Source organism: Adiantum capillus-veneris, chromosome 21 (genome assembly GCF_014529385.1).
Source record: "Adiantum capillus-veneris isolate H3 chromosome 21, ASM1452938v2, whole genome shotgun sequence".
Taxonomy (NCBI): domain Eukaryota; kingdom Viridiplantae; phylum Streptophyta; class Polypodiopsida; order Polypodiales; family Pteridaceae; genus Adiantum; species Adiantum capillus-veneris.
Window position 1 is genome coordinate 9927167 of NC_140951.1, and position 25790 is coordinate 9952956.

Consider the following 25790-nt stretch of genomic DNA (forward strand, 5'->3'; position numbering starts at 1 on the left):
TCCCTTGTTGTGCTTCATCTCCTGTGCGAGAGCAATCGCTACCGCCTTGTTGAGATCGATTGGATCGAGTACCTCGACATCGTACTTGATATACTCGTCCAATCCAAAAAGGAATGCCTCTTTGCGTTCATCATCCGACTTGCGTAATTGAGTACCTAGCTACAAAACACGATTAGAGAAAGACATAACCGGCATACCGTTTTGCTTGAGAGAGCGCCAATCGTCCTTCAATCTCGCTAGGTATTGAGGTGGCATAAACCGCGCCTTGAGCTTGTCTTGGAAATCAGCCCAACTAAAAAAGAGGGGCGTAAGTTCATCGGCCTCCTCTAGGTGTGCGGCTAGCTGTGCCTCTTGCCATGCATGCTACCAATTGATGGCATCACCGGTGAGGTACATAGCTGCCGTCAAGACTTTGCTATTCCCTGACTTCTTAGTTGTTGCAAAATAAGCATTAAATTGGTGCAACCAAGAATGAATAAGCGTAGCGATTTTTGAAGCAGATGAATATACGCAAGATTTGGATACGGCTTTTGCCAAGGTTCGCGAGACTTTGCAAAAGTCTCAAGAACGACAGAATAAGGCAGCGGATCGCCATCGTCGCGACTTGAAATTGAAGGAGAATGATTGGGTGCTCTTACGTTTTGAGAAAGCACGCCTAAGAAAGAAAAAAGGAAAGGAGAGGCTTTTTCCAAAGCTTAGTATACGATACTACGGCCCTTTCCAGATTACTGAAAAGATAAATGATGTCTCCTTCCAATTGAAACTCCCTGATACTTGGAGGATTCACAATGCATTTCATGTGAGTCTCTTGAAACCTTTTAAAGGTGATGTGCCTGATGATGGGGAGCCTAACGAGCAACCCGAAGTGGAAGAAAACGAGGAGATCCTTGTTCCTGAACAGATTTTGGCACAGAAGGATACGAAGAAAGGTAAAGTCCGAAGGCGGTTCTTGGTTAAGTTCAAGAAATATCCTGCATTTGATGTGAAGTGGATGGAGGAGGAGGACCTAGCAGATACTCCTCGGATTGTGAAACTTTACCTCGATGCTTTTGGTTTAGCATAGTCTATTCCAAACGGAACCCAGAATTCAGCTTGGCCGGAGATCTGGTACAATGGGATGCACAAGAGGGGAGTCACTCCGCTCCCTTGTCAACAAATGCCTTGATTTTGATACTAAAGTCACTGATGTCTCTTTGACCTTCAGGGATACTGACAGCTGACAGTATTCTGCTGGATGACTTTATGAAATGGAATTCTTGATTATGATACTGATTTGTTCTTCACTTCTTTTTAAGCGAAATGACTACAGCATTTTGGTCTGATTGATCTTGAATAGACATGGTTGCAATAGGGGTTAGTCAATCGGACATCGATGAGGTCCCGATTGGATCTAGATGCGATTGCTAGCTACATTGCCGATAAATCATGGTCTAAGATCCGAATGAAGGTTGAATGTCATGTGATGTCCTGTGATGTCTAGTGATGTCCTGTGATGTCATGTGATGTGACCGTCGATTTGGTACATGTGCTAGATGTGTGTCCCTAGTATGTAGTTACTAACAGTCAGTGTCTGCTAAGACGGTTTATGGCTTCTATCGGTTTTGCAGGCGTAATCGCGGTCGATTACAATAATTTCAAGAGAGGGGTATGTCACAAAGTGATGACGTGGCTACCGACAGCAGAAACCCTAATTTCTGCCCGAAACCCTGAAATTCCTGCAAACCCTAAATTCTGCGAGAAACCCTAATTTGTAGAAACCCTAATTTCTGCCAAAAAGCCTAACTGCTGAAACCCTAATTTCTGAGACTTTGCTTTATTTTAAAACTCACTCAAGTCAATTTGAGAGGGAAAAGAGCTTTTGCTTTTATTTTAGGCTTTTGATTTTGAAGCTTTTGGGGCTCTGCTTTTGGCAACCCTTGTAAACTTTAAATAAGCGGTTTGGGTACACACTCTGCAGAGCATCTGGACGCAGAGTCTGAGAGTGAAACCCTAACCGCTCTCTTGTACTTTGATCATTGATTAATACATAAAGAAATACCGAAAGGGGCGCCAATCTTTGGGGCCAATATCTCTAGGCACGGAACTCCGTCGGGCCAGTGCAAATCTATTGTGATCTGTGAATTGTTTTGAAGTGGTTATTTGGTGCTGTCGTGATTGATTCTTGACTTGGAGTGTCCAAGTCTGTTACAGAAAGCGGAACACACCCAACACACAACAAAAATGCCTCTCTACATCTATCTTCACTGATCCATTGCAATTCCATGCTGCCATTTTAAGGTTAATCCCATAGGTCTCGCACAGTCATGCGGTGCGTTTTTCCAACACCACTACTCTCCCTCCCCTGCAGAAAGCAATTTTCCCTTTCTCCCTTGCCTCCTTGATCTCTAGCATCAGCTCTTGCATGTGTGCTACTTGTGTTAGAGTGAGGTCATCACCCCAAAATATCCCAGTTTGCTTGAGTGTTGGTCTCTTCTTCAAGGATTCCTTCCTAGCTTCCAACGTAGCGAAACATATAATGAGTGCTCCTTCCTTGGGACTTTCGCATCACTTCTCTTCTTGCCAACTCTCCAAGCACCTGTGCGTGTACTTTTCGAATGTCTGAGAGACGTGTAACATCATATGAAGGACTCTAGTCTTCCTCTTTTACTCCTCCTCAATTGTCATATTGATGATAGTGGATGTCAGTGTGGCTTCGTGCATCTTATCTTTTCCTTTCTTTGCGTCCTCGATCCACGTTTCACCTTTATCAACCTTCTCTTGTGTTTTGAATAGGTGCTCCGCCCATGAAGAGGTTGTTCCTGCCTTCTGTTCTTCCTCTTCCCGTAGAGTTTTCACCTGCTCTTTAATGCTTTCGAGCTCCTTTCGAATTGGAAAGTGAGTAGACCTTTGAGGTCCTTAGTTATGGCATGGGCTTGTGGCGGCTCGCTTGGCTCTACGTGCGGCGTCCGAGAGACGTTTGTGGGTGGCGGCCCTAGGGGCCATGCCGTGTATGGAGTTGTTGATGTTGGTGCGGCCGACAGCCAGCATGCTACAATGATGATGTGGCACGGTCACTGGGGGCTCATTCCTGTCACAAACGGGAGCGCATAACAATATAAAATACATTCTGATAAATAGACTTTATCACTTAGTACTGAAGCCAAAGGATATAGAGAGAAATAGATAGAGAGTGAGAAGATCGACACAGTACTGGGACCAGAAGATGGGCTGGTCCCCCCCCGTAATAGTATCTTTATTACTGAGGAGAAGTCTATACAAGCACTTGAACCGAACGTATTACCACGTTCGTTCTAGAATAAGACTTAATGGTTCCCGGAAGCCTCAACTTCTGATTCCTAGGGCAAAACCCTATTCCAAGGAACTTCCGTTCCTTATTCCAATTCCTCGAGAATCAAGGTTCTCGCCTCTGGATCTCACCTTCCAGACTCAGGGCATGGCATCCCTGCAACTCTTTTCCAACTCTCTTTCCAGAGTCCTCTTCCCACAGAACAACTCTGCTTTCCCGGACACGAAGTCCTTACTTGGGAATCCCAACTCCCGGATCACAACTTGAGAGACTACCTCTCTCCGATCCGTGGATCTACTTCCCAAACTTGGGTACGAAACCCTTGGGCTGATCTGGCTCTAGTTCCTCAGAGCGCTTTTCTCCTGCAGAGGCTCATGCCTTCCTCTGCTCCTACTCCCTCACAAAGAGGAAGTACACCTGCAATCAAATACTCAAAGATCAGAACATGAAAATCGTTACCTTCAAAGTCTCGACGCTCGAAACGCAACTCGATTCTCGAAAAGCAATTCCTCAGAAGAGATGTCTCCATAGAAAATCCTCTCTTCCAATCCTACACACAAAAGAGGTGTGTTCTCGGGTTCCTTCTCGTAAATCAGCCCCGTCTACGACGTTTATGGGCTGAAAACAAAGAAAAACAGTAACTTGTCGCGATGGAAACACGCTTCGTAGGCACTTCTTCGCGAGGGAACTCGCGCACTGGGTCTTGGCGACATCTGGTACACTTGGGGCAGCCATGGGCATCACCGGCAACGTCTTCTTTACGACTGAAATCTGCAACAGCATCTCCTCCTTGCAAAGATTGGTCCTCCTCTCTGAGTGAGGGCATGTGATGCTTTTATAGCTCCTAGCCACGGGCAGGAATAGCTGCTCGCGTCGAGATCGCGGCCGTTTTTTTTTTTTTTTTTTTCATTTTTTCTATTCTTCCAGAAAAAGAGAGAGAGAGAGAGAGAGAGAGAGAGAGAGAGAGAGAGAAAACGTTGGCTGATCTGTTGCCTTATTTATCAGATGGCTGCCCACTCATTAAGTGGGCGGCCGGCGTATTTTAAAAATAGTCTGAACCTGCCCAAAAACTCAATAAAACCTTATAAGTTAAAAACAATGCTTTCACAGCACTTCCCAGGCGTCCCTGGATGCAATCACATGCACAGTTGCAATGCAGACATACACTTCCTCGCGGGAAAGCATCTGCTTTCAGCAATCCCGTTTTCTCAGAAAGCATATGTTTTTCCTCAAAGTTTCCTCTGAACCCATCTTCATTCAAGTGCTTGCTTTTCCTTGTGCACAATTCTAACATAGTTCGGAATTTCCTCCCGACTATGGATATTCCCTTTCCGATGCACCCGTCACCCACCTTGTGACGCATCAGGAATACCCATCACCTAGTCCTTTCCTACCGAACTAACGGTACAATCTCCTTCACGATGCTCTATGTCACCCATCCTATGACGCATCAGAGATGTCCGTTCCCGGATGGTCGGATACTTCTTTCCGATGCTCCCTGTCACCCATCCGATGTGACGCATCAGAAGTACCCGTTCCTGGTGGCCTTACAGATATTCCCGTTCTCAGTGTTCCCGTCATTACTTTAAATGACGCACTAGGAATACTCTGTACTCGGATGTCTCCAGTGAGAAAAACCCTCTCACTTAAAATTCCAATAATTCATTTAGAATTATTTTTTCCTTGGTGTTCCAAGCGAGAAAACCCTCTCACTTATAAATCCAATAATTCATTTAGAATTATTTTTCTGTAAGATAAAGCCAAATTAGCAACATCCCTCTCACTTATAAACAGTTGTCCTCAACTGTAGAGGTCCAACTGAACTACCGGGGAGAAACCGGAAATATTCCAAATCTTGCTCAATGGTGAGTTGAGCTAGTCCTTCTCAAAAGAGAACTTAAAAATTAAATTAAACAAAAATTCAAAAATTTAATAATTCAATACTTAGCTTACCGATTCATGTCCTTCCTCTTGAGGATATCCTTCACCAATCATCAAACTTACGAGCCGTGGAAGAACTCGTCATTCATGTCTTTCCAACAGACCGGAAGTTTCCTCATTCCAGAGTCTGTTAACTCAATTCCACCTTCTCAATCCGAAAAGAGTAATCCTCCTAGAAACCAATCTAGGTATCTGTCCTTGTGCATAATCCTGCGCTGTTAGTCTAGAGGGTATTAAACCTCTTGTGTCCTCCCACATAGGGAATGCTAAAGTCATAGAGCATTAAGCTCGATGTCTTTCTTTCACAAACAAAGTTTGCGATCACCTTAAAGAAGGTTCTTGTTTCGGGCCGTCACTCAACGTAGGCGGACAATTCCAATCCGAAGATTCTTTGTGCACGGCGGCACTTCCTTCCAATCTTTTCCTCCTGCGAGTTATTACCACCAGCAGTGATTTCCCAACGCCCATTAGCGTCTCTTCCTTACAAAATCATAAAAAATGATTCACCTTGCGAGCATCAATGACGATTTGCAAAATCTCAGGCAGATAGGATTCTAGTCATAGCATTTTCTGAACGTACGTTCAAACCCGGTTCACAATAGAGCGAACCCTCTTTGATTCTCAGGGATGTTCTCCCATATGTAATTCTTACCATTTTGAAACGGTTGGCGAACTATATTCTTACGAACATAATAATTCGAATTTATTTCAGCAGCGTGTAAATGCTACTTGATCTGCTCATGGAGAAACATATACCGCAACCAAAAGTTGCTACTGTAATGGTAAAGGCACATAGCGTACTCAATGATCAACGACCATCGGAAAACCTCTTCTCCGTAGAGAAACTCAAATTCCTTCTACCAAACACATCTCAAATAGAGATTCTCGTGTCAGAATATCCTTGCGCGCAAAAAGGCGCCCAAGAGAGTAAAACAAACTCTCGTCCAGTTCCTTGGCATAGGTCTACATCTTCGTGTGTTATCCATGTACTCAAAAGTGTACATAATTCTTAAGCTATGTTAAAGTTTCGGTGAACCTGGGAAATTACCTTCCCTTTGTAAGATCCTTAGAGCGAAGACGCTCAACTTGATGATCACTTGGCTCGATCTTAGAGCAAAACCCGCTCATCAAATAATCTAGGATTTTAATCCTTGGATTCCTCAAGCACAGGCCGTAGTCGTCGCTTGTTCCTTCCCTCGTAAAGAGAGTGTTCATTCACTTGTGCAAAAAGCACTACCATATCTTCCCTTACCGGGTAGGGAGTGTGGGCTTAAAGAGTACTCAAGCTTCATGAAAGCTTTTCTTTGCTTGAAAACTCAGAATGGTTCCTTCATAATTTCCTACCCGCAATAGCAGGTAATTTGTTGGAGAATTACAGGATACCAGATCAATTATGGACCTTCCGGATGGTTAAGCAAAGTAGTTCATCGTATAAAACAATGTTCTGACTCAACCCTACTCTCATAAGCACTCAAGAGTGATCAGTCTTGGCTAGACTTATGCAATCCTCGTGTGAAAAAGAAAACGCGCTTTGTAACTTTCTCAAAGACGTAACTTTGATCAGACCTGCCCTCTCACTTGAAGTTTGAGGGTCTTCTATTCAAAAAACTCAGGAGTTAGATTGAATTCCCTTACTCCAAACTTTCTCCGGATAGCAACGTATCCTTCGAGGAGAGGTAACAAAAATTCGTTGTTTCTCGGTTCAATGGTTCTCGTCCCACTGCGGGGATTGTATTCTATGTACATCAAGGTGTACACTTTCAGCTTTTATTGCTGACTCCACCATCTGCTGCAAAGTATCTTGCAGATGGGTTTACAAATTCGGGCAAAAGTCCTTCGTTAAATTTGTTCATCTTTCCTTCCTCAGAGAGGATCAAGAATAGAGCTACCTTGGCAAGAGTGAACCACTACTTGCTTTGACTCACTCGTGTTCCTATTGGGCAAACCGATCCCAATCTTCTTGGATACCTTCTTCAAAGCATAGAGGAAAAAAAATTTGTCAAAACATTCAGCCTTGAATTGAATCCAAGTCTTGTTGTAAGTTCCTTGCAGAGCTTTGGTATACCACCAAGTACTTGCAATCCCCCTTGAGGTGTTTAGTCACATGCCTCACCTTCGACGCTTCTGAGAAATTGCCATTTGCAAAGGCAACTTCAAACTGTCGAATTAAAGCGGTAGCTTTCGGAACATCTTCTCTTCCGTCACAAGTATCAAACTTGACCGGAGTGTTCCTAGGTCTAGAGACCTCCTTCATATCCTTCCCTAAATGATGGGATTTCATGGCTATGGTTTTGGATTGATGTTTATGGATATTTTCTGAATTTTGAAGGATCTTGAGCATTCCGCTCCTTGGATTCTCTAGGTTCTTGAGCATCATGCTCTTGTCGCCTTCTCAGAGAATCCCAAGTCTTGTGTCGACTTCTTGCAGAGAAAAAAAAAAATCCAACTCTGCGAGCTTTTCCTACAGGACTTAGGTTTCCGCCTGCTTACTTCTCTCTTGGCTTGTCATGGCTTCTTCCCGTATCTTCCCAGAGTCGTCCTCCTTTACAGAGAAAGAGAGGAGACCATGCTCTGATACCACTGTCACAAACAGGAGCGCATAACAATATAAAATACATTCTGATAAATAGACTTTATCACTTAGTACTGAAGCCAAAGGATATAGAGAGAAATAGATAGAGAGAGAGAGATAGAGAGTGAGAAGATCGACACAGTACTGGGGACCAGAAGATGGGCTGGTCCCCCCCCCGTAATAGTATCTTTATTACTGAGGAGAAGTCTATACAAGCACTTGAACCGAACGTATTACCACGTTCGTTCTAGAATAAGACTTGATGGTTCCCGGAAGCCTCAGCTTCCGATTCCTAGGGCAAAACCCTATTCCAAGGAACTTCCGTTCCTTATTCCAATTCCTCGAGAATCAAGGTTCTCGCCTCTGGATCTCACCTTCCAAACTCAGGGCATGGCATCCCTGCAACTCTTTTCCAACTCTCTTTCCAGAGGCCTCTTCCCACAGAACAACTCTGCTTTCCCGGACACGAAGTCCTTACTTGGGAATCCCAACTCCCGGATCACAACTTGAGAGACTACCTCTCTCCGATCCGTGGATCTACTTCCCAAACTCAGGTACGAAACCCTTGGGCTGATCTGGCTCTAGTTCCTCAGAGCGCTTTTCTCCTGCAGAGGCTCATGCCTTCCTCTGCTCCTACTCCCTCACAAAGAGAAAGTACACCTGCAATCAAATACTCAAAGATCAGAACATGAAAATCGTTACCTTCAAAGTCTCGACGCTCGAAACGCAACTCGATTCTCGAAAAGCAATTCCTCGGAAGAGATCTCTCCATAGAAAATCCTCTCTTCCAATCCTACACACAAAAGAGGTGTGTTCTCGGGTTCCTTCTCGTAAATCAGCCCCGTCTACGACGTTTATGGGCTGAAAACAGAGAAAAACAGCAACTTGTCGCGATGGAAACACGCTTCATAGGCACTTCTTCGGGAGGAAACTCGCGCACTGGGTCTTGGCGACATCTGGTACACTTGGGGCAGCCATGGGCATCACCGGCAACGTCTTCTTTACGGCTGAAATCTGCAACAGCATCTCCTCCTTGCAAAGATTGGTCCTCCTCTCTGAGTGAGGGCATGTGATGCTTTTATAGCTCCTAGCCACGGGCACGAATAGCTGCTCGCATCGAGATCGCGGCCGGTTTTTTTTTTTTTTTTTTCATTTTTTCTGTTCTGCCAGAAAAAGAGAGAGAGAAAACGCTGGCTGATCTGTTGCCTTATTTATCAGATGGCTGCCCACTTATTAAGTGGGCGGCCGGCGTATTTTAAAAATAGTCTGAACCTGCCCAAAAACTCAATAAAACCTTATAAGTTAAAAACAACGCTTTCACAGCACTTCCCAGGCGTCCCTGGATGCAATCACATGCACAGTTGCAATGCAGACATGGACTTCCTCGCAGGAAAGCATCTGCTTTCCCGAAAAGCAATCCCGTTTTCTCATAAAGCATTTGTTTTTCCTCAAAGTTTCCTCTGAACCCATCTTCATTCAAGTGCTTGCTTTTCCTTGTGCACAATTCTAACACAGTTCGGAATTTCCTCCCGACTATGGATATTCCCTTTCCGATGCACCCGTCACCCACCTTGTGACGCATCAGGAATACCCATCACCTAGTCCTTTCCTACCGAACTTACGGTACAATCTCCTTCACGATGCTCTATGTCACCCATCCTATGACGCATCAGAGATGTCCGTTCCCAGATGGTCGGATACTTCTTTCCGATCCTCCCTGTCACCCATCTGATGTGACGCATCAGAAGTACCCGTTCCTGGTGGCCTTATAGATATTCCCGTTCTCAGTGTTCCCGTCATTACTTTAAATGACACACTAGGAATACTCTGTACTCGGATGTCTCCAGTGAGAAAAACCCTCTCACTTAAAATTCCAATAATTCATTTAGAATTATTTTTTCCTTGGTGTTCCAAGCGAGAAAACCCTCTCACTTGTAAATCCAATAATTCATTTAGAATTATTTTCTGTAAGATAAAGCCAATTTAGCAACAATTCCTGCGATGCTTAAAGGGCCATAAAATTTTAGTTGAAGAGGGGGCACCCCTAGGCAATGTCACGCTGTCGTGACAACACCAAGGGGGGTCCTCCCATGAGACTTGGAGCCCAAGTTGCCGAGAATAGCAGCGGTGCACATGCAAAGGAAACTAAAAAAGAAGAGTGGTCGACCCAAAATAGAGTGGGGTTGCACACGCCCTTAAGAGCCAATTTTTTTGTAGTTTAAAAAAAAAAGAGAAGCTTGGGGCCAACGAGGGCACCCACAGGAGGAGACTTCCGAGCTCTCAACGAGGAGAGCTCCACAAGGAAGAATGCTGCCAGAGGAGTTTCTTTGCGCTCGTCGAGGCCGTGTCGACGAAGCCGGATTGTAGTCGAGTTTCATGGTGTTTGTAGATGGTGATTTTGTCGAAATTGGAGCTTACCATAGCTGAATTTTGTGCCATTTCTTCCCCCTTTCTCCCCTTCTCGTCTTTGCTCTGCTCCAAGGTGTATGGTGCTAGTGTGTGAGTGGTGTGTGCCCCCCATGTCGCTTGTGTGTGTGAGAAATAAAGAAGAGAGGTGTGTTTTGTGAGATTGCTAGAAACAGGCAGAATTGGGGTGGTATGCTATCTATCGATTGTGCGAAGCGTGCGCGTGTTGGTATGCGTGCAGATGGTGATCTGTACGTAGAGGTGTGCAGTTTTAAGTGTGTTTTCTAGCGGATGGGGGTGTTGTGGAAACCCTTGGCTGTAGGCGCATTTAAGGATAGCTTAAGGGAAGGGACATTAGTTTTTACTCGGAGACGCATCAGACTCTAGGTGGCACATTTCCTAGAGTAACGGGATACCATTGGGAGACTACTTGTAGGCAGGATGTGAGATCAACGCATAGAGGACGTGGGTCAGGAGGTGTGGCATCAGGAAGTGTGGCGGTCCTTTTCAAGGAGGAGCTTTAGCCCCTCATTCGTATTGTTTGGAGAGATGAGTAGGCCAGATATATGTGGGTCAGAGTGAGAGCGGAGACATGGAGGCCACTCTCCATTGCAATATGCTATTTTGTCCCCAGCACATCGCATTATGCATCGCCCAAGGGGCAGTCACCCTACATGATATTGGATGAGGACATATGGGAGTTCTCTAGGGATGGAGATGTCATTCTTCTAGGAGACTTTAATGCCAAGACAGGCGAGTCTCAGACAACTTTCTACTATACCTCAGAGGAAATGTTGAGAGAATTGCATGTCAATGATATGGGATTGGCCAAGTGTTAGCTCACTTCAAGTTGCTTGAAGCTTGTTCACTTTTGAGCTGGAAATGGATGCCTAGGCTTCCATCATCTAGCCTATGGAATTATTGATGGTGTTCTAGCCTTATTGGGGATAGCCATAGCACACCCTTGTGTGATGGTATCCAGGTTAGTCTAGTTTTTTTTATACATTGTCATTGGGAACGCATAAGGTAATGCTTTATCTGGTTTCTTCATCACCAGTCTCCCTTTGAGTAGTTTCTTTTGATTTACAATGGTTGTTTGTATTTAAGAGCACATGGATACAACGGATACAGAAGTTGGGCACGAAGATGGCTTTCTATAGAGAGCATCTTCTCCAACTAACAGAGGATGGATATGTGATCAGACCGGCCTATATGGACACTCATTTATCCTATGGGATACGATGTGCTATTGGTCAGATGCGCACATCATCGCATCAACTAGGGATTGAGACTGGCAGATTTAGGAGAGTACTAACAGAGGCCAGGATATGCCGGTTGTATCATATGGAGCTAGAGACAGAGTTACATCACATTCGTCATTGTCCGGTATATTGTGACATACGAGGCCGCTTTCATTGTCTATTGAGAGAGGGCTTTGGTTCATGAGATATTAGGATCAAAGATGCCTCGGTTTGTTTTTGCTAGAGATGCGCAGACACAGGGAGAGTCTCCAGAGGAGACCAGGTAGTGGGAGACATTCACAGAGGGAGATCAATGACTTCTTCAGAGCAAGGACTCGGCAGCCACATGAGCATGCTTCACAACAAACTTCGGAGCCCACTTATACCAGAGGTATATTAGTAGATAGAGCCACTGAGCTACATGCCCATGTCTATGAGGGCGACCACGACATCGATGGAGGCTTCATCAAAGAATTAGGACTATTCTAGCACGACATGGGAGACGCCTAGTACGACTATTTACAGAGGCAGACATTAAAGGAGCTCTTCAGGGACCAATGCAAAAATTTCTCGGATATCCCGAGGATGCCAGGCATCCTTGGGCATCGATGATGATTTTTATTTTTCACTTTACTTCATTTTTATGTTTGTACCAAGACATTGTATTAGATCCACCAAGATTGTCTAAGTTTTGTCTCATAGGTCAATTTGGCCTTTTGAAGACGTTAAATATAGCATTTCATCTCTCTCTCTCTCTCTCTCTCTCTCTCTCTCTCTCTCTCTCTCTCTCTCTCTCTCTCTCTCTCTCTCTCTCTCGCGGACACGAAAGGGGAAAAAGAGGAAACAAAATGACAATGCGAGACCCATGGGTTCACGGAACTACACGTGACAAGTTGGAATTGCAGAGGCTTCCCGTGGCATAAAGGAGAAGGATTAACGGAAGTCCTACCACAAGCCGACATTCTCTTTTTATTGGAAACATGGGAGCACGATGCATGTAGAATACCACACATTGAAGGATATGTCACACACTCCCTACGGATGCCATGTACAAAAATGAGGGGACAAGGAGTCGCAGTGATATACCGAGAGGAACTCAGAAAAATGATCACAATTTGCAAGACACATGCTCATAACCGGTACATATGGATCAAGTTTGACACAAAACCTAAACCTATGTTCATTGCCGAGTGCTACATCCCCCATAGAGAGTCACCATTCTATGGTGCCTTCAATGTAGAGAAGAATTACCCTTTTGAGGATCTGTATGCCAATATCCATGCCTATGCACAAGAAGGGATGATTATGCTTATTGGGGACATGAATGCTCGCATAGCACATGCGCAAATGCAAATGGTGGATCTCATGACACCTCCGATGCTTGAACATAATGAGATACTAGATCCCACATGGGAGAGATGTTCGAAAGATCTCATTACAAACCCGCAAGGTATTGCATTGCTCAGTATGATGACATCCTTACAACTAATCGCCGTCAATGGAAAAATCAAGAGAATGCACATGCTGCACGGCCAACAAAGGCATGAGTGTTATTGATTATGTATTGATTGCATATGAGGCATCCCATATTGTAAGTAATTTTACAATTGGGAAGAGGTCACCCAATTCGGACCACACCCCAATCCATGTATGGCTACAAGTTCCCACTCAAAAAGCACAAAAACAGCCCCATGCCCGATCATGGACATACAAAATGCAAGTGGACAAGAAAAGAATGTATGCAGAACATCTAGAAATTGCACTTGCTCATATACCCATGCCATCACACATTGAACAAGCATGGCCAATTTTCAAACAAGCTCTATGTGACGTCGTGGAACAAACAATGGGAAAACCGCATCGGCGAGGAAATCATGTTAAAGGGCTACCGCAGAACCCATGGTTTGATGAAGAGTGTAAGTATGTAAAAAAACAATTGCGGGCACTGTCAACGACGAACACGGAATGGGAAACTCTATCAAAAGACTACACAAATCTCAAGAGGCGGAAAAGAAGAAACTATGAGCTACGCACGGAGACACAAGCCATAGCCAACTTCAAGAAAAATCCCAAAAAAGAATGGCTGAAAATAAAAGGACGAAGACATGATATTATGGGGGACATAAGCCCAGATGACATGTACATGTATGTGGAACAACTATATGTACATAATAATGCGGAAGAAATGCCACACATGCAAACCGATCTCCATGCCCAAGACCACTTTGATTTTGAAACGGTTAAAAAAGACATACTGAAACTTGCAAATGGAAAAGCTCCGGACATACTACACTTGAACTCAGAAATGCTTAAATGGTCAGGTATGAGAGCCAGAGAGTGGATACATAGAATGCTAAACCAAGCCATTGTTCAAGGGCTACCCGAGGATTGGCAAAAAAATTAGATCAAAGCACTTTACAAAAAAGGGGATGTAAATCAGCCTACCAACTACCGTACCATTATGGTAGGATCTTGCATGGCAAAGCTTTTGGGAAGCATCTTAGAACAAAGCATAAGCACATGGGCGGAGACAAATGGAAAATGAGCAAAAGAACAAGCAGGTTTCCGACCAAAACATAGCACCGTTGATCACCTTGTTTCACTTAGGGTATTAATGGAAGAGAGTCGGCTAAAAGGAAAAACATTATATTGTTGCTTTGTAGATTTCACCAAAGCCTTTGACACAGTACCGAGAATGGGTATATGGAAAAGGATGGAATGCATAGAAGTACCGATGCATCTCAGGAGTGCGGTAGCACATCTCTATGACAAAGTCATATGTCAACTAAAAACGCACGAAGGGCTGTCCAAAGCTTTCTCAAGCAACATGGGAGTCAAACAAGGATGCCCTCTCTCCCCTACTCTTTTTGGACTGTGCATTGATCAAATAGAAAGCTTCCTCCCTCAACTAGAAGGGGATGAACCAGCCATCAAGATGCTTACACTTCTCATGCTCATCTATGCAGACGATGTGGCTCTTTTCGCCCATGACATTACAGCTCTACAGAAATTGGTCGATGCTTTACATGCTTTTTGTGAAAATGTGGGTCTATCAATCAATGTAGACAAAACAAAGTTCATGATTGTAAAGACTCGTAAGATGGATATCCACCCCCCCCTCATGTATCAAGGGAAACAAATTGAGAAAGTCAACAGTTTCAAGTACTTGGGGATTGACATTCCGTGGAACTATGCTTGGGGACAATGCGCACATAATAGAATTGACATCGGCCATGCCAAGTAGTATCAATTTGAAAACATGTGCACACAAAAGATGGGAGATAAAAGCGACCATTTTTGAGACAAGCGTGGTGCAAGCTATCCTCTACGGAGTGGAAATCTGGAGAGCAAGCATTTCAGCCCACACATGGAATGAAATTGAAAAAATTCAGAAAAAGTTTCTATGTAGACACATGGGGGTCAAAAAGACGACACCATACTCCGTGCTACTCTTGGAGACAGGCAAGAGACCACTAGAAATGAAAGCATTGCAAAGAATGTACACGTATATCATGAAGGTCAAAGTGATGCCTACTACTTGAATCCCCCGCATTGCATGGGAAACGGGATGTGCGCCACAAAAGACAAAGAAAAGCAAATTTTTGTCATCGAGCCTCATACAGGACATTAAGAAATGGTTCGCTAAATGGAATGTAGAGGCATATGTGGACATGCTTATTGAGGAGGGCAAGGAGGGAGAACACATGCTGAATTTTGACATTGCATTACTAAATAGCCTCCACAGCAAGTGAAAGACAACGCAACACCGCTTGAAATTTGAATACTATTGCAAGCATGTCAACACAAAGTATTGGGCAGGCTATAGCACAAACCCAATGGAAGCCCAGGCCCACATACGAACACCCATGCCCCACATGGCACGAAGAGCCATTTCTTTGATGCGCACAAGGTCACATATGCTCAAAATAGAAACAAAGGGCTGGCTGAGAATTGATGCTTCTAAACGGATATGCACATCATGCACAATGCAAGCTCCCGAAGATGAAGCACATGTGACATTGGAATGCCCAGAATACGCTCACATCTGGGCTAATTTTCAACCACTCCTAAGCGGTTGTTCTACCTTTGCGGATCTATTATCCAAGACAGACCCCTCCCCTACAGCTCTCAGAACATACCTCACCCGCATACTTGAGCATCAAAAGACACTCATAGGAACACAAAAAGAGAACAACACACACCATACACCCCCGTGAGGGGAGACTATGCATCACTTTGAGGTCCCATGGGTCATTTCTAGCCACCCGCGGACGTTAATACCAAATCAAATCAAATCTCTCTCTCTCTCTTCAAGTTCAGTAATTTTGCAGTTTTTGTTCATGTGTTGCTATTGATTTCTCGCTTGGAGTGTCCAATCCTATAACTACGCTTGTACACCCAACGCATATAGCTTGCATTCTCAGCCCCTAGTCATAAAGCTACATCCTCCTCTATATTACACTACATTACCCTCTATTGTATATATATACGCCTAGATGAATCTAGGAAGAGCCCAAATTCACTTATGATGGAAAGTGCAGCTATACACTCATGGTAGTCACCCATAAGACAGTATAACCATCAGCTTCATCATGCATAGTATTGACCAAATGCTACAACATCCCCCAATAGTGGGTGTAGAACTAGTGCTCCCAACAAGGCATATGCACCACTAAGAATAGCAAGATTTCCACAATATCAATTGGTCGCAACTTGGACAAAAACTTCACGTTGTGAAATCTCCATGTCCGCTAGTATGACTAAAACATATACGTAGATGAATCCGGCAAGAACCCTGTATTGTATATTCTAGTCGGTTACCCCTAGCTTTAGTTTCACTTTTATCATTTCGTCATTATGATTGTTGTTTCGGATGACGAAAGGAGATACCATAGTTGTATATTGATCTGTATCATAGACCGAGTTCGGGCTCCAGAAGACGTTAATATTTCTTTCCTACACACATCGCATCACATTTTAATATCTTTAAGCATTTCTTATACAACATTATTTAGATATAAATACACATATAAAACTTGAAAACTGAGTAACATGTATCGATAATTGTTTATTTGGATGCACATGTCTATAAGAGCACATATGTGCACATACATCTAATTAGAAAATTTTATGTTCCACTTCCTTAGTAGGTATGCTCAAACAAAAAATCAGCAAAAAATTATCTTATCTCTGAATATGTTAGGTTGACTTAAAACCCCTTGGGCTTTTATAAAGTGGATGCCACTGACCTTCTCATGTTGGGGCCTATTGTGATGACAGGGCAGCGGTCATTTCAAATGAGATTAGCGACACTCAAATTTTTTTTGTGGAAACTAAAACACGCTTGCAAACCCCTTGATGCATTAAAAACTTAATGTTTTTTGCACTTACAAAAGAAGAGAATGACAAAAAAAAGTTAGCTTTGAGGAAAACAAACCTTGAGAAGTCCAAAGCCTGTGTGACAACTCCTTGCAGGACCAATTCCTCAGAGTACACCTCTAAACCTACAAATAGGACGAAAATTTAAAAGAATTAGAGCCTAACCATTTCCATCCTGCCTGATTGTATGAATTACCTCACAAAATACCTTTCACAAGAAATTGACTACAAGTTTCCAAGCCTTTTTCATTAGCAACTACTACAAGAGGTTTGTCATCCTCTCTATCTGATTGTGATAAGCAAGTTCTTGCATCCACAACCTACAAAAACCACAAGCATGGTGAGAAAATCTAAGGGGGCATTCCCCTTAGAACATCAAATTGGGAATATGTTTAAAACAATATTTACAAGAGAAAATGCAACCAATTGTACATCAAAAACTATGCTGCAAATTCTTGGCCTTGTTAACAGCTGGAAAGAAGTGCTATCCGTGAAAGAAACAAGTGATCATTCTAATCAGGCCTTCTAGTCATTCGACTGAAAAGTGATCACCTCTAAGGATATGGCTACTCGACTTTTGCCAAGCTTCCCTTGCAGTATGCTAATTTTGTCAGCTGCAATGGAATTGAAATGGTGAAGATCTAGGTTTTACACTTCCACAAATCCTTTTCTTTCTTTCCTTGCGTTAGTGATTCCTTTTGCCTTTCCCTCAAGAGAGGGAATGACAGAGACCGGTAGAGATGTGTAGAGGGAGAGAAAGAGAGAGAATGACACTCGATGGGGTCCCAACCAACCCTCTCAAGGCCCCCCCCCCCGGGCCCCCCACACCGTTGCCAATGTGATATTTGTTTTCGATTACGTAAATGGAATGTACACACAAATGCAACACCTCGCGTGCAGACTCTACTGACTCGAATGTTGACTATCGCCACAGTAGCTCCTCAGCAAGAGACACCTCCGGGGCTGATCTGATGTACTTGATGGTTGTCCTCGATGCCGGCCTCGTATGACCACCAATGGAACTTGCTTGGGTGACCACAAGCTTGCCAATGGAGAGGATCTACTTGGCTGAAATCTGTCTGCACAAAACGTAGCAGATCTCGGGCTGATTTGATGTCTTCTAACCACCGATGTTGCTGGGCTGAATCTGCAGCAATGTGGAACCGCATTCTGAGCCAGGGAATGGGTTGAAAGGAGAGATCCGATGGGCTGAAATCAGGGCTTGATGGGCTGATGGCAGATGGACAGCAAGCAGAGCACAAATGGGCAGCAGATGGGGTCACCCTGGGCAAGAGGAGCCATTTAGTGAGATCGCCCTTCTGGCTGCAGATCTTCTTCACTAACGCAAATGTTGGCTGAGCCGTGCAAAATGCAAGTGCTGATCTAGTGCTCTACTAACGCCAGGCCTCCTCCACACAGAGAGGGCGCTAGGCTGATGGCTCTCCTCTGCTAGCGCTCGTCCAATCTGATTGACAATGCTAGGCTGAGGGTTCCCTTTATAGGCCCACTTTTTTACTTATAAATGTGCTAAGAGCTAGGTAGGGAAAATTGTCCACCAGACCCAACAAAATAAATCATAAAAATGATTGCTGAGAAGTTGGCCAAGGGGGGGTCAGTTTGGGTGAAACTGTCACCACATCTACCCACCGGGGAATCCAATCAACGCGGGGAATGGCTCGTTGGATCCATTTATGCAAGAGGGTTCCAAAACTGGAAAACCTAATCTGATGGACTCGTCGGGACATGCAGGTCTTGCGAACAGGCTCACAAAATTCTAGACACTCCTATCTATGAAGAAGGGGACAACTGGCTCAGGAAGTCGATGAACCATGTCCACATGGCACACAGAGCCATGTGCACGTGACATCCCCTCCTGCTTAGGGTGAGGTCCTGGTACCGAACTCCATGCACACCATAAGATGGTCTCGAATGAAGTTCCTATAGGATAAATGAGTGTCCATATAGGCCGGTCTAATCACATGTCCATTCTCTGTTAGTTGAAGGAGATGCTCTCTATAGAAAGCCATCTTCGTGCCCAACTCTTGTATCGGTTGTATCCATGTGCTTCTGGTATCTAGTATCCTGACGTATAAGTCTAGTGGTCTCTATCCGCGTGAGAGAAAGGGAGGGTGCATCCAAGGAGAGTACTGGAATGAAGGTAGTCTATCCATGTTGAAGCCATGTGACTGAAACCATGATGTCATCTGCCCATAACAACATTTGTGTCCCCTTGTAGCAATAGTTGTCGGGATGACTCAAGTGCTAGCCGAGCATATCTGTCTCTGGGAAGGTCCCTCGCTTACCTCCCCGCGCACGCTCTGCATACCCCCGCTCGCGCCATCACTTCCCCCCTTCACCCGCCAGCGCACGCTGCCCAGCCCTGCCTGCCCGCTGCCTACACTCGGCCGCAGCGCACAGCAAATCCGCCCCGCCTGCCTTGTCGCAGCGCAACAGCCCGCCCGCTCGCTCGCCCCAGCCTCAGCCCGCGCCACCCCAGCTTCGCACTCCCACTGCTTCCGTTTCGCTACCCCCTCCCTCTACCCCCGGGTCTAGCTCTGCTGAAATCGTCATCAATTTCGGCGTGCTCGTCCAGTAGAGGGCCATATCTTGTCAACGCCATTTCGCCCCTCTCCACGGCAGCAGACACAGATGGAGGCTCATGCTCCGCCCCAGAGGGACTCCTCAGAAGCCCCCTGGCCTGACCTTGCAGAGCCCACCATCCGACTTGCTCTTTCACCGACAAAGCAAGCGAGCCTCGTAGCTAAGATGGAGCGCCTCCAGGCGACCTTCGTCATCTGTAAGATTCTCGGCACCAGACCTAGCAGAGGAGAGTTGTGTGACCTTCTCTAGGCCCGCCTTCTTGCACAGGTGGGCAAGATCTTGGATATCTAGTTCCTCGGACAAGGCTACTATCAGATCGAGTTTGAGACCTCCGAGATGCGCCTAAGGTCATCGCCATGAGCCCCTTGACCATCCGAGCAGTTCGAGCCCACTTTCGACAGTGGAGACATGGTTTTCACCCTGCTTCAGATGTTTTGGTAGAGGAGGCAAACATTCCCATCTCCGTCTGCTTTCCTGGTTTGCGGAGGGAGTACTTACCACTTTTGTCCAGGATAGGCTCAGCAATTGGGACGGTCCTGGAGACACCTCGCACGGCAGCCTCACTAGTTGCCAAGGCGGCCGGTATTCCCTCGGTTTGCGTTATGGTTAGGGACACTCACACTCTCCCGAAGGTTATCCTACTCCCTCAGGTGAGTGGGGGTTGGTTTAGACAGAGCGTGGAGTATTCGGGCCTCTCGAATCAGTGCTTCATTTGTCGACAGATGGGCCATCTTGCGAAGGCCTGTCCGCGGAGGAGGCCCGGACCTACACCACAGGCCTAGCCCCAGCCTGCAAGGGCTGGCCAGCAGCCACAGGCAGAGACACAGAGCACACCGGCAGAGCCACCCTCCAAGCCTGAGGCTCCAGCGGAGGAGGGATGGCAGCAAGTTCATGGTCGACGACGACAGGGGCCAGAGCGACAGCCTAGCACTCCGAGTGGTCCTCAAGCTCCTGCCCAGCAGCAATGGGTTCCCACGGGGAACCGATTCGGTCCTCTTGAGCAGGACGAGGTCCCTACTCCAGCCCCCACCTCAGCTTCACCCTCGACAGCCCCCCCCCCCCGAGTTCCCCCCCTCCTTATCAAACCCCCCCCCCCCCCCCCCCGCCTCTCCTCCTCGCCCCTCTCCACTCCCACCTCCCCCTGCTCCTACACCCCCCCCTCCCGCTCCATTTCCAGAGTCGACCCAGGGGGCAAGGCCATCCCCGGCTGCTAGGAGATCTCTTGGCAGCACCTTTGCCACGAGTCGCTTGGCAAGAAAGGGACAGCCTTTCTTGCGACCCCCTCTACAGGTACAGACGTCTCCCTTTGCAATAGTCCCTTGGGGTCTGACGAGCTTCAACATTCGGCGCCGATGGGACTTCTTTGCCTACGACTTTACACGCTTTCTCGGCGACTCCTCATCAGACCTTGAGGCAGCATGCTTCAGGGTTCATGTTTTGTTCCTTGCAGCTAGGGGGATAGAGGCCTTGGACTCAGCCGTTGGCTTCTCTTTTCCCCTTTGCGGCAGGGACCAGACTGAGTGGACTCTCGACTCAATGTTGGAGTGGCTCCAGATAGAAGCCAACCTCTCACCACATGGGAGACCTAGGAGTTACAGACATGCTTCAGACTCTGTGGCCATTGGCCAAGTTTGTTGTGACCCCTCCAAATGCAGCAGGATGTAGACACATTGTGGTTCACTTCTTTGTTGATACGTAGTGCCCGCCATGCTATGTACACATTCATGAGGACTCTTGGACAGAGCAGGTTGCTTTACGCACGGCTCGGTCTACTTGGGCTTGGGCCAGGCACTCTTTGCAGTCACACCTATCTAGAGGACGCTCGGATGCGGATTACTCCCCATCCAAGCCAGCCTCGAAGATAGCACATTTAGCTGTTGCGGCAGCATGTGTTCTCTCTCGCTCCCCGTGAGGATCGTCTCATGGAACGTGCAGGGATTAGGTGGGCCCCAGTTTCAGTGTCAGAGGGGCTGACTCCGTCGCGAGCTTCAACGTTGCCTTGTGGGAGGGGAGATTGATCTCCTTATGCTACAGGAGCATGATCTGTGTGAGAGCCGCATTAGACGATGTGGTATGCTCTTGCGTGGACTATATGATACTTTTTGGTCAGCTGCTTTTGGACCTGGAGGCATCCAAGGTTGGTTATGTATGACTATTGCGGATTCTTTGCAGCAGGCCATTGTGGGTAGAGGGATTGTTGTGCCAGGCAGGTCTCAGTGGATCACTATGCAGGTTCAGGGTTGCCTTGTGGGCTTCTTGAACATATATGCGCCCAATGTGGCGAGTGCACGAGCAGAGTTCTGGTCACAGATTGTTGAGTCTCTGCCGCAGGCAGAGCAGTGGTGCATAGGGGGTGACTTCAACATGTTGGAGGACCCTTCTGATAGGATTGGTGGTAGCCATGCTACTGTGCATGGAGTTGAGCTGACAGCTTGGGAGAGGTTTTGTATGACTCTGAAGGTTTCAGATGTGTGGCAGCACTCTAGCTTTGTGAGGCCCCCAGACAACCTGCCTTCTCCCGTTCGGGCCGCAGAGTGTGAGGAGTGAATCTATCGCAGATAGATCGCTTGGGTGGGACAGTTGGCATTGTGGGTAGAGGGATTGTTGTGCCAGGCAGGTCTCAGTGGATCACTATGCAGGTTCAGGGTTGCCTTGTGGGCTTCTTGAACATATATGCGCCCAATGTGGCGAGTGCACGAGCAGAGTTCTGGTCACAGATTGTTGAGTCTCTGCCGCAGGCAGAGCAGTGGTGCATAGGGGTTGACTTCAACATGTTGGAGGACCCTTCTGATAGGATTGGTGGTAGCCATGCTACTGTGCATGGAGTTGAGCTGACAGCTTGGGAGAGGTTTTGTATGACTCTGAAGGTTTCAGATGTGTGGCAACACTCTAGCTTTGTGAGGCCCCCAGACAACCTGCCTTCTCCCGTTCGGGCCGCAAAGTGTGAGGAGTGAATCTATCGCAGATAGATCGCTTGGGTGGGACAGTTGGCATTCTAGCAAGGACCTCCTTCTCGGACCATGCACCAGTGATCCACAGTGGCAAATAGGTAGAGGAGAGGGAGCACGATGCTTTGCATCCCTAAGAGGGTCTTGCTGGACTCTGCACTTAGAGAGCGAGTAGAGGCTCTTTGGACAGAGAGCTTGGACATGCAGGATTCTCCTGCTGACAGAGTGGCCTCAGGACTAGCTCAGCTTAGTCGTTTCTTTCTCCAGGAGTCTTTGGCTCGCCTCGCTGCAGCGAGAGGAGCAGCGTCTCAGCCGGGACCTTGCAGAGGATGCAGGAGCAGTATCCAGACAGTCCTTGGTTGGAGGAGCAGTTACAACAGGCTCGCCAGGAGCTTGTTAGCACAGAGGAGCGGCGCCATGAGTTTGCTTTCCATTGACAGGCATCTCAGTGGACGCACGTGGGTGACCGAGTGACTAGTGATTTCTTCGAGGCAATGGGACCTCGGCATACGCATGCCAAGGTCAGTCAATTGAGGAGGCCCGATGGGTCAGTTGCTTCTGAGCCAGAGGACATGCGTGCAATTGCTACTAACTTTTACCGTGAGTTATTGTCTGCAGAGCCTCAGTCAGAGCGTCAGGATGCATGCAAAGAGCAGGTGTGGGCAAAGATGCCTTGTCTTGTGACTAAGGAGATGCGTCAGAGACTCAGAGGCTTGAGCTTCCACTTCAGCTAGCTTCTATTTGTTTTGTAGGCATAATCGACGACGATTACAATGCTTTCAAGAAGGGGGTATGTCACAAATTGATGACGTGGTTGCTTGCTCTGTAGGAAACCCTAACCCTAAAATCAAAAACCCTAATTTTACTGAAACCCTAACCCTAACTGGCTGCCCAACACCCCAGAAATGCTCACGTGGCTGGCTGTCGGATTCTGCGCCGAAAATCATGGGTTGGCTGACACGTGGCAGCTGTACGGATTTCCACGTTTTGCGGTAACATGAAAAATCAGCGCTGATTTTGGATTTGCTTTTTCTATGCAATAGAGAGAGAGAACTCTTTTGCTTTTATTAAAAAGGCTCTAGGGGGAGCTTGAGAGAGAAAGATTGAAACTGCTTTATTTTACAAGCTTTTGATTTCAGCTTTTGGGCTCTGCTTTTGGCATCCCTTGTAACTTTAAATATGTGAGCAGTCAGATTAATACAAAAAGAAATACCGAAAGGGGCGCCAGTCTTTGGGGCCAATATCTCTAGGCACGGAACTCCGTCGGACACGGAACTCTGTCGGGCCAGTGTCGAATAAATTGTGAATTGTGAACTGTTTTGAAGTGGTTATTTGGTGTTGTCGTGGTAGATTCTTGACTTGGAGTGCCCAAGTCTGTTACATGAGCACAGTTCGGGGCACTCATCTTGAGCAAAGTTCAACATTCACATCCGATGCACCCTACATTGGTATCAGAGCTTTGGTAGTGTTCTGTAGCACTCAAGGAAAGAACCACAGAAAAAAAATTTGCTTGTTGCGGTCGCACGTAACCAAAGTCCACTTGGGCGTGTCGATTCCTAATCGTGTTTTGAAGAGGGACAGGAAACCCAAGAAAGAAGGGCTTGTCCAACCTCCCCTTGTTTCTCTTTTCACTCATTGAGAGCGGATCGTGCACTTAGTGGCCGGCCAGTCGCCGTGAGGTGGGAAAAAGCAACCTTGGTGTGAGCGCAAGGCCGCCAAGGGGTGCGCCCGCGGAAAAGAGTAGAGCTCAGGTGAGAGAAGATCCTTCTCTAACACAGATTGCAAGCTAAAGAAGAACCTCAAGAACTCCAAAACCTCAAGAACCTCAAGACTTAAGAACCTCAAGAACTCCAAAACCTCAAGAACCTCAAGAGACTTAAGAACCCAAGACTGTCACGTGACACATCCAACCCTATGTGTCCGTGGACAAGCTACAGCATGAACAGGGTTCAGTTCAGTCAAGTGAGTCTAGAATAGGAAGTGATCTGGCACTTTTGTGAGTCTGTTCGCAGACCGTGCATGTCCAGACACTTAGAATAGATGCATATCCTCCAGTTGCACACAGCATGACCATCAGATTTCAGTCAGATCCCATCAGCAGCATTTTTACAGTGCATCGACCTATTTTCCCTATTTTTGACGTTTTTCACTTATTATTTTTAAGTGACTTTTGTTGGAAAGTAGGTAGGGCAATCTTGCTAAGTTTGTATATAAGCAAACCTAGCGCTAGCACTTTCTAGCAGAAGAGGCAGCAGGAGCACCTTGCTCAACAGGCAACTTCTCAGCAAGACCAACACCCGCAGTAGCCCTAGCGTTTTCAGCCATATGAGGACCTAGCGTTTTTGCATCAGATCAGCCTTGGTGTTTTGTGCACAGCAGATCAGCCCGGCATCATCACGACAAAGCAAATCAGCCTAGCGTTTTGCATTTGCAGAACCACCGGCGACAGTAGGACCAATTTCAGCCCTAGCGTCTTTGGGACAACAGAGCACCTAGCGTTTTGCAGTTCCCCCGCGACGGAATCAGCAAAAGCATCAGCGTTTTCAGTTTTCAGCCCTTAGACACCACAGATCAAGTCCCGAACTTGGGACAACAGAGCACCTAGCGTTTTGCAGTTCCCCCGCGACGGAATCAGCAAAAGCATCAGCGTTTTCAGTTTTCAGCCCTTAGACACCGCAGATCAAGTCCCGAACTTGGGACAACAGAGCACCTAGCGTTTTGCAGTTCCCCCGCGACGGAATCAGCAAAAGCATCAGCGTTTTCAGTTTTCAGCCCTTAGACACCGCAGATCAAGTCCCGAACCTCATAGATTTCACCTTCTCGCAACAGTTCCTCGCCGCACGGTGGGATCCATCGAAGTTTACAGTTTCAGCCCGAAAAACGCAAATTTTAGCATCTGCGTTTTCAGCGCGTCGTCGTCGCATCGTCGCCATCGACATCGTCACCGACATAGAGTCAAAATTCAGCAGATAGAAGATTGCAGATTTCAGCCATTAGCAGTTTCAAATTTCCGCCTGTCTCGTCGTCGTCGACATCGTCAGCAAGTCCAAGCATTGTACCGCTCTCGCCATAGAGAGTGGGGCCTTCGGAGGAGGGTTTAACAACACTCTAGTGTCGTACTCTTCTCTCTCTATCTCTCAATCTCAGTACCTTCATTCACAATGTTCATCCACTTTGTTTGTGTCCATTGCACTCTCCCACTAAAGGAACGGAAGGCTCTCCCTTCCGTAAGTAAAAGGAACCTTGAGCACAGTTCGGAGCACTATCTTGAGCAAAGTTCAACATTCATTCCGCTACACCTAACATTGGTATCAGAGCTTTGACAGTGTTCTGTATCACTCAAGGAAAGAACCACATAAATTTTTTTTTGCTTGTTGAGGCCGCACGTAACCTAAGTCCTCTTGGACGTGTCGATT

The 25790-nt window shown here is 46.4% G+C and overlaps 1 protein-coding gene across 1 annotated transcript in view; it reads right to left on the reverse strand.

Moving 5' to 3' along the window:
- Positions 1 to 25790, reverse strand: part of LOC147430531 (uncharacterized) — a 56766-nt gene that overhangs the window by 25522 nt on the left and 5454 nt on the right. The window contains exons 5-6 of the mRNA XM_086493148.1: positions 17034 to 17145; positions 16884 to 16950 (exon numbers count right to left, since the gene is read on the reverse strand). Coding sequence (XP_086349274.1) covers positions 16884 to 16950; positions 17034 to 17145 — 179 coding nt within the window. The remainder of the gene's footprint in view (positions 1 to 16883; positions 16951 to 17033; positions 17146 to 25790) is intronic.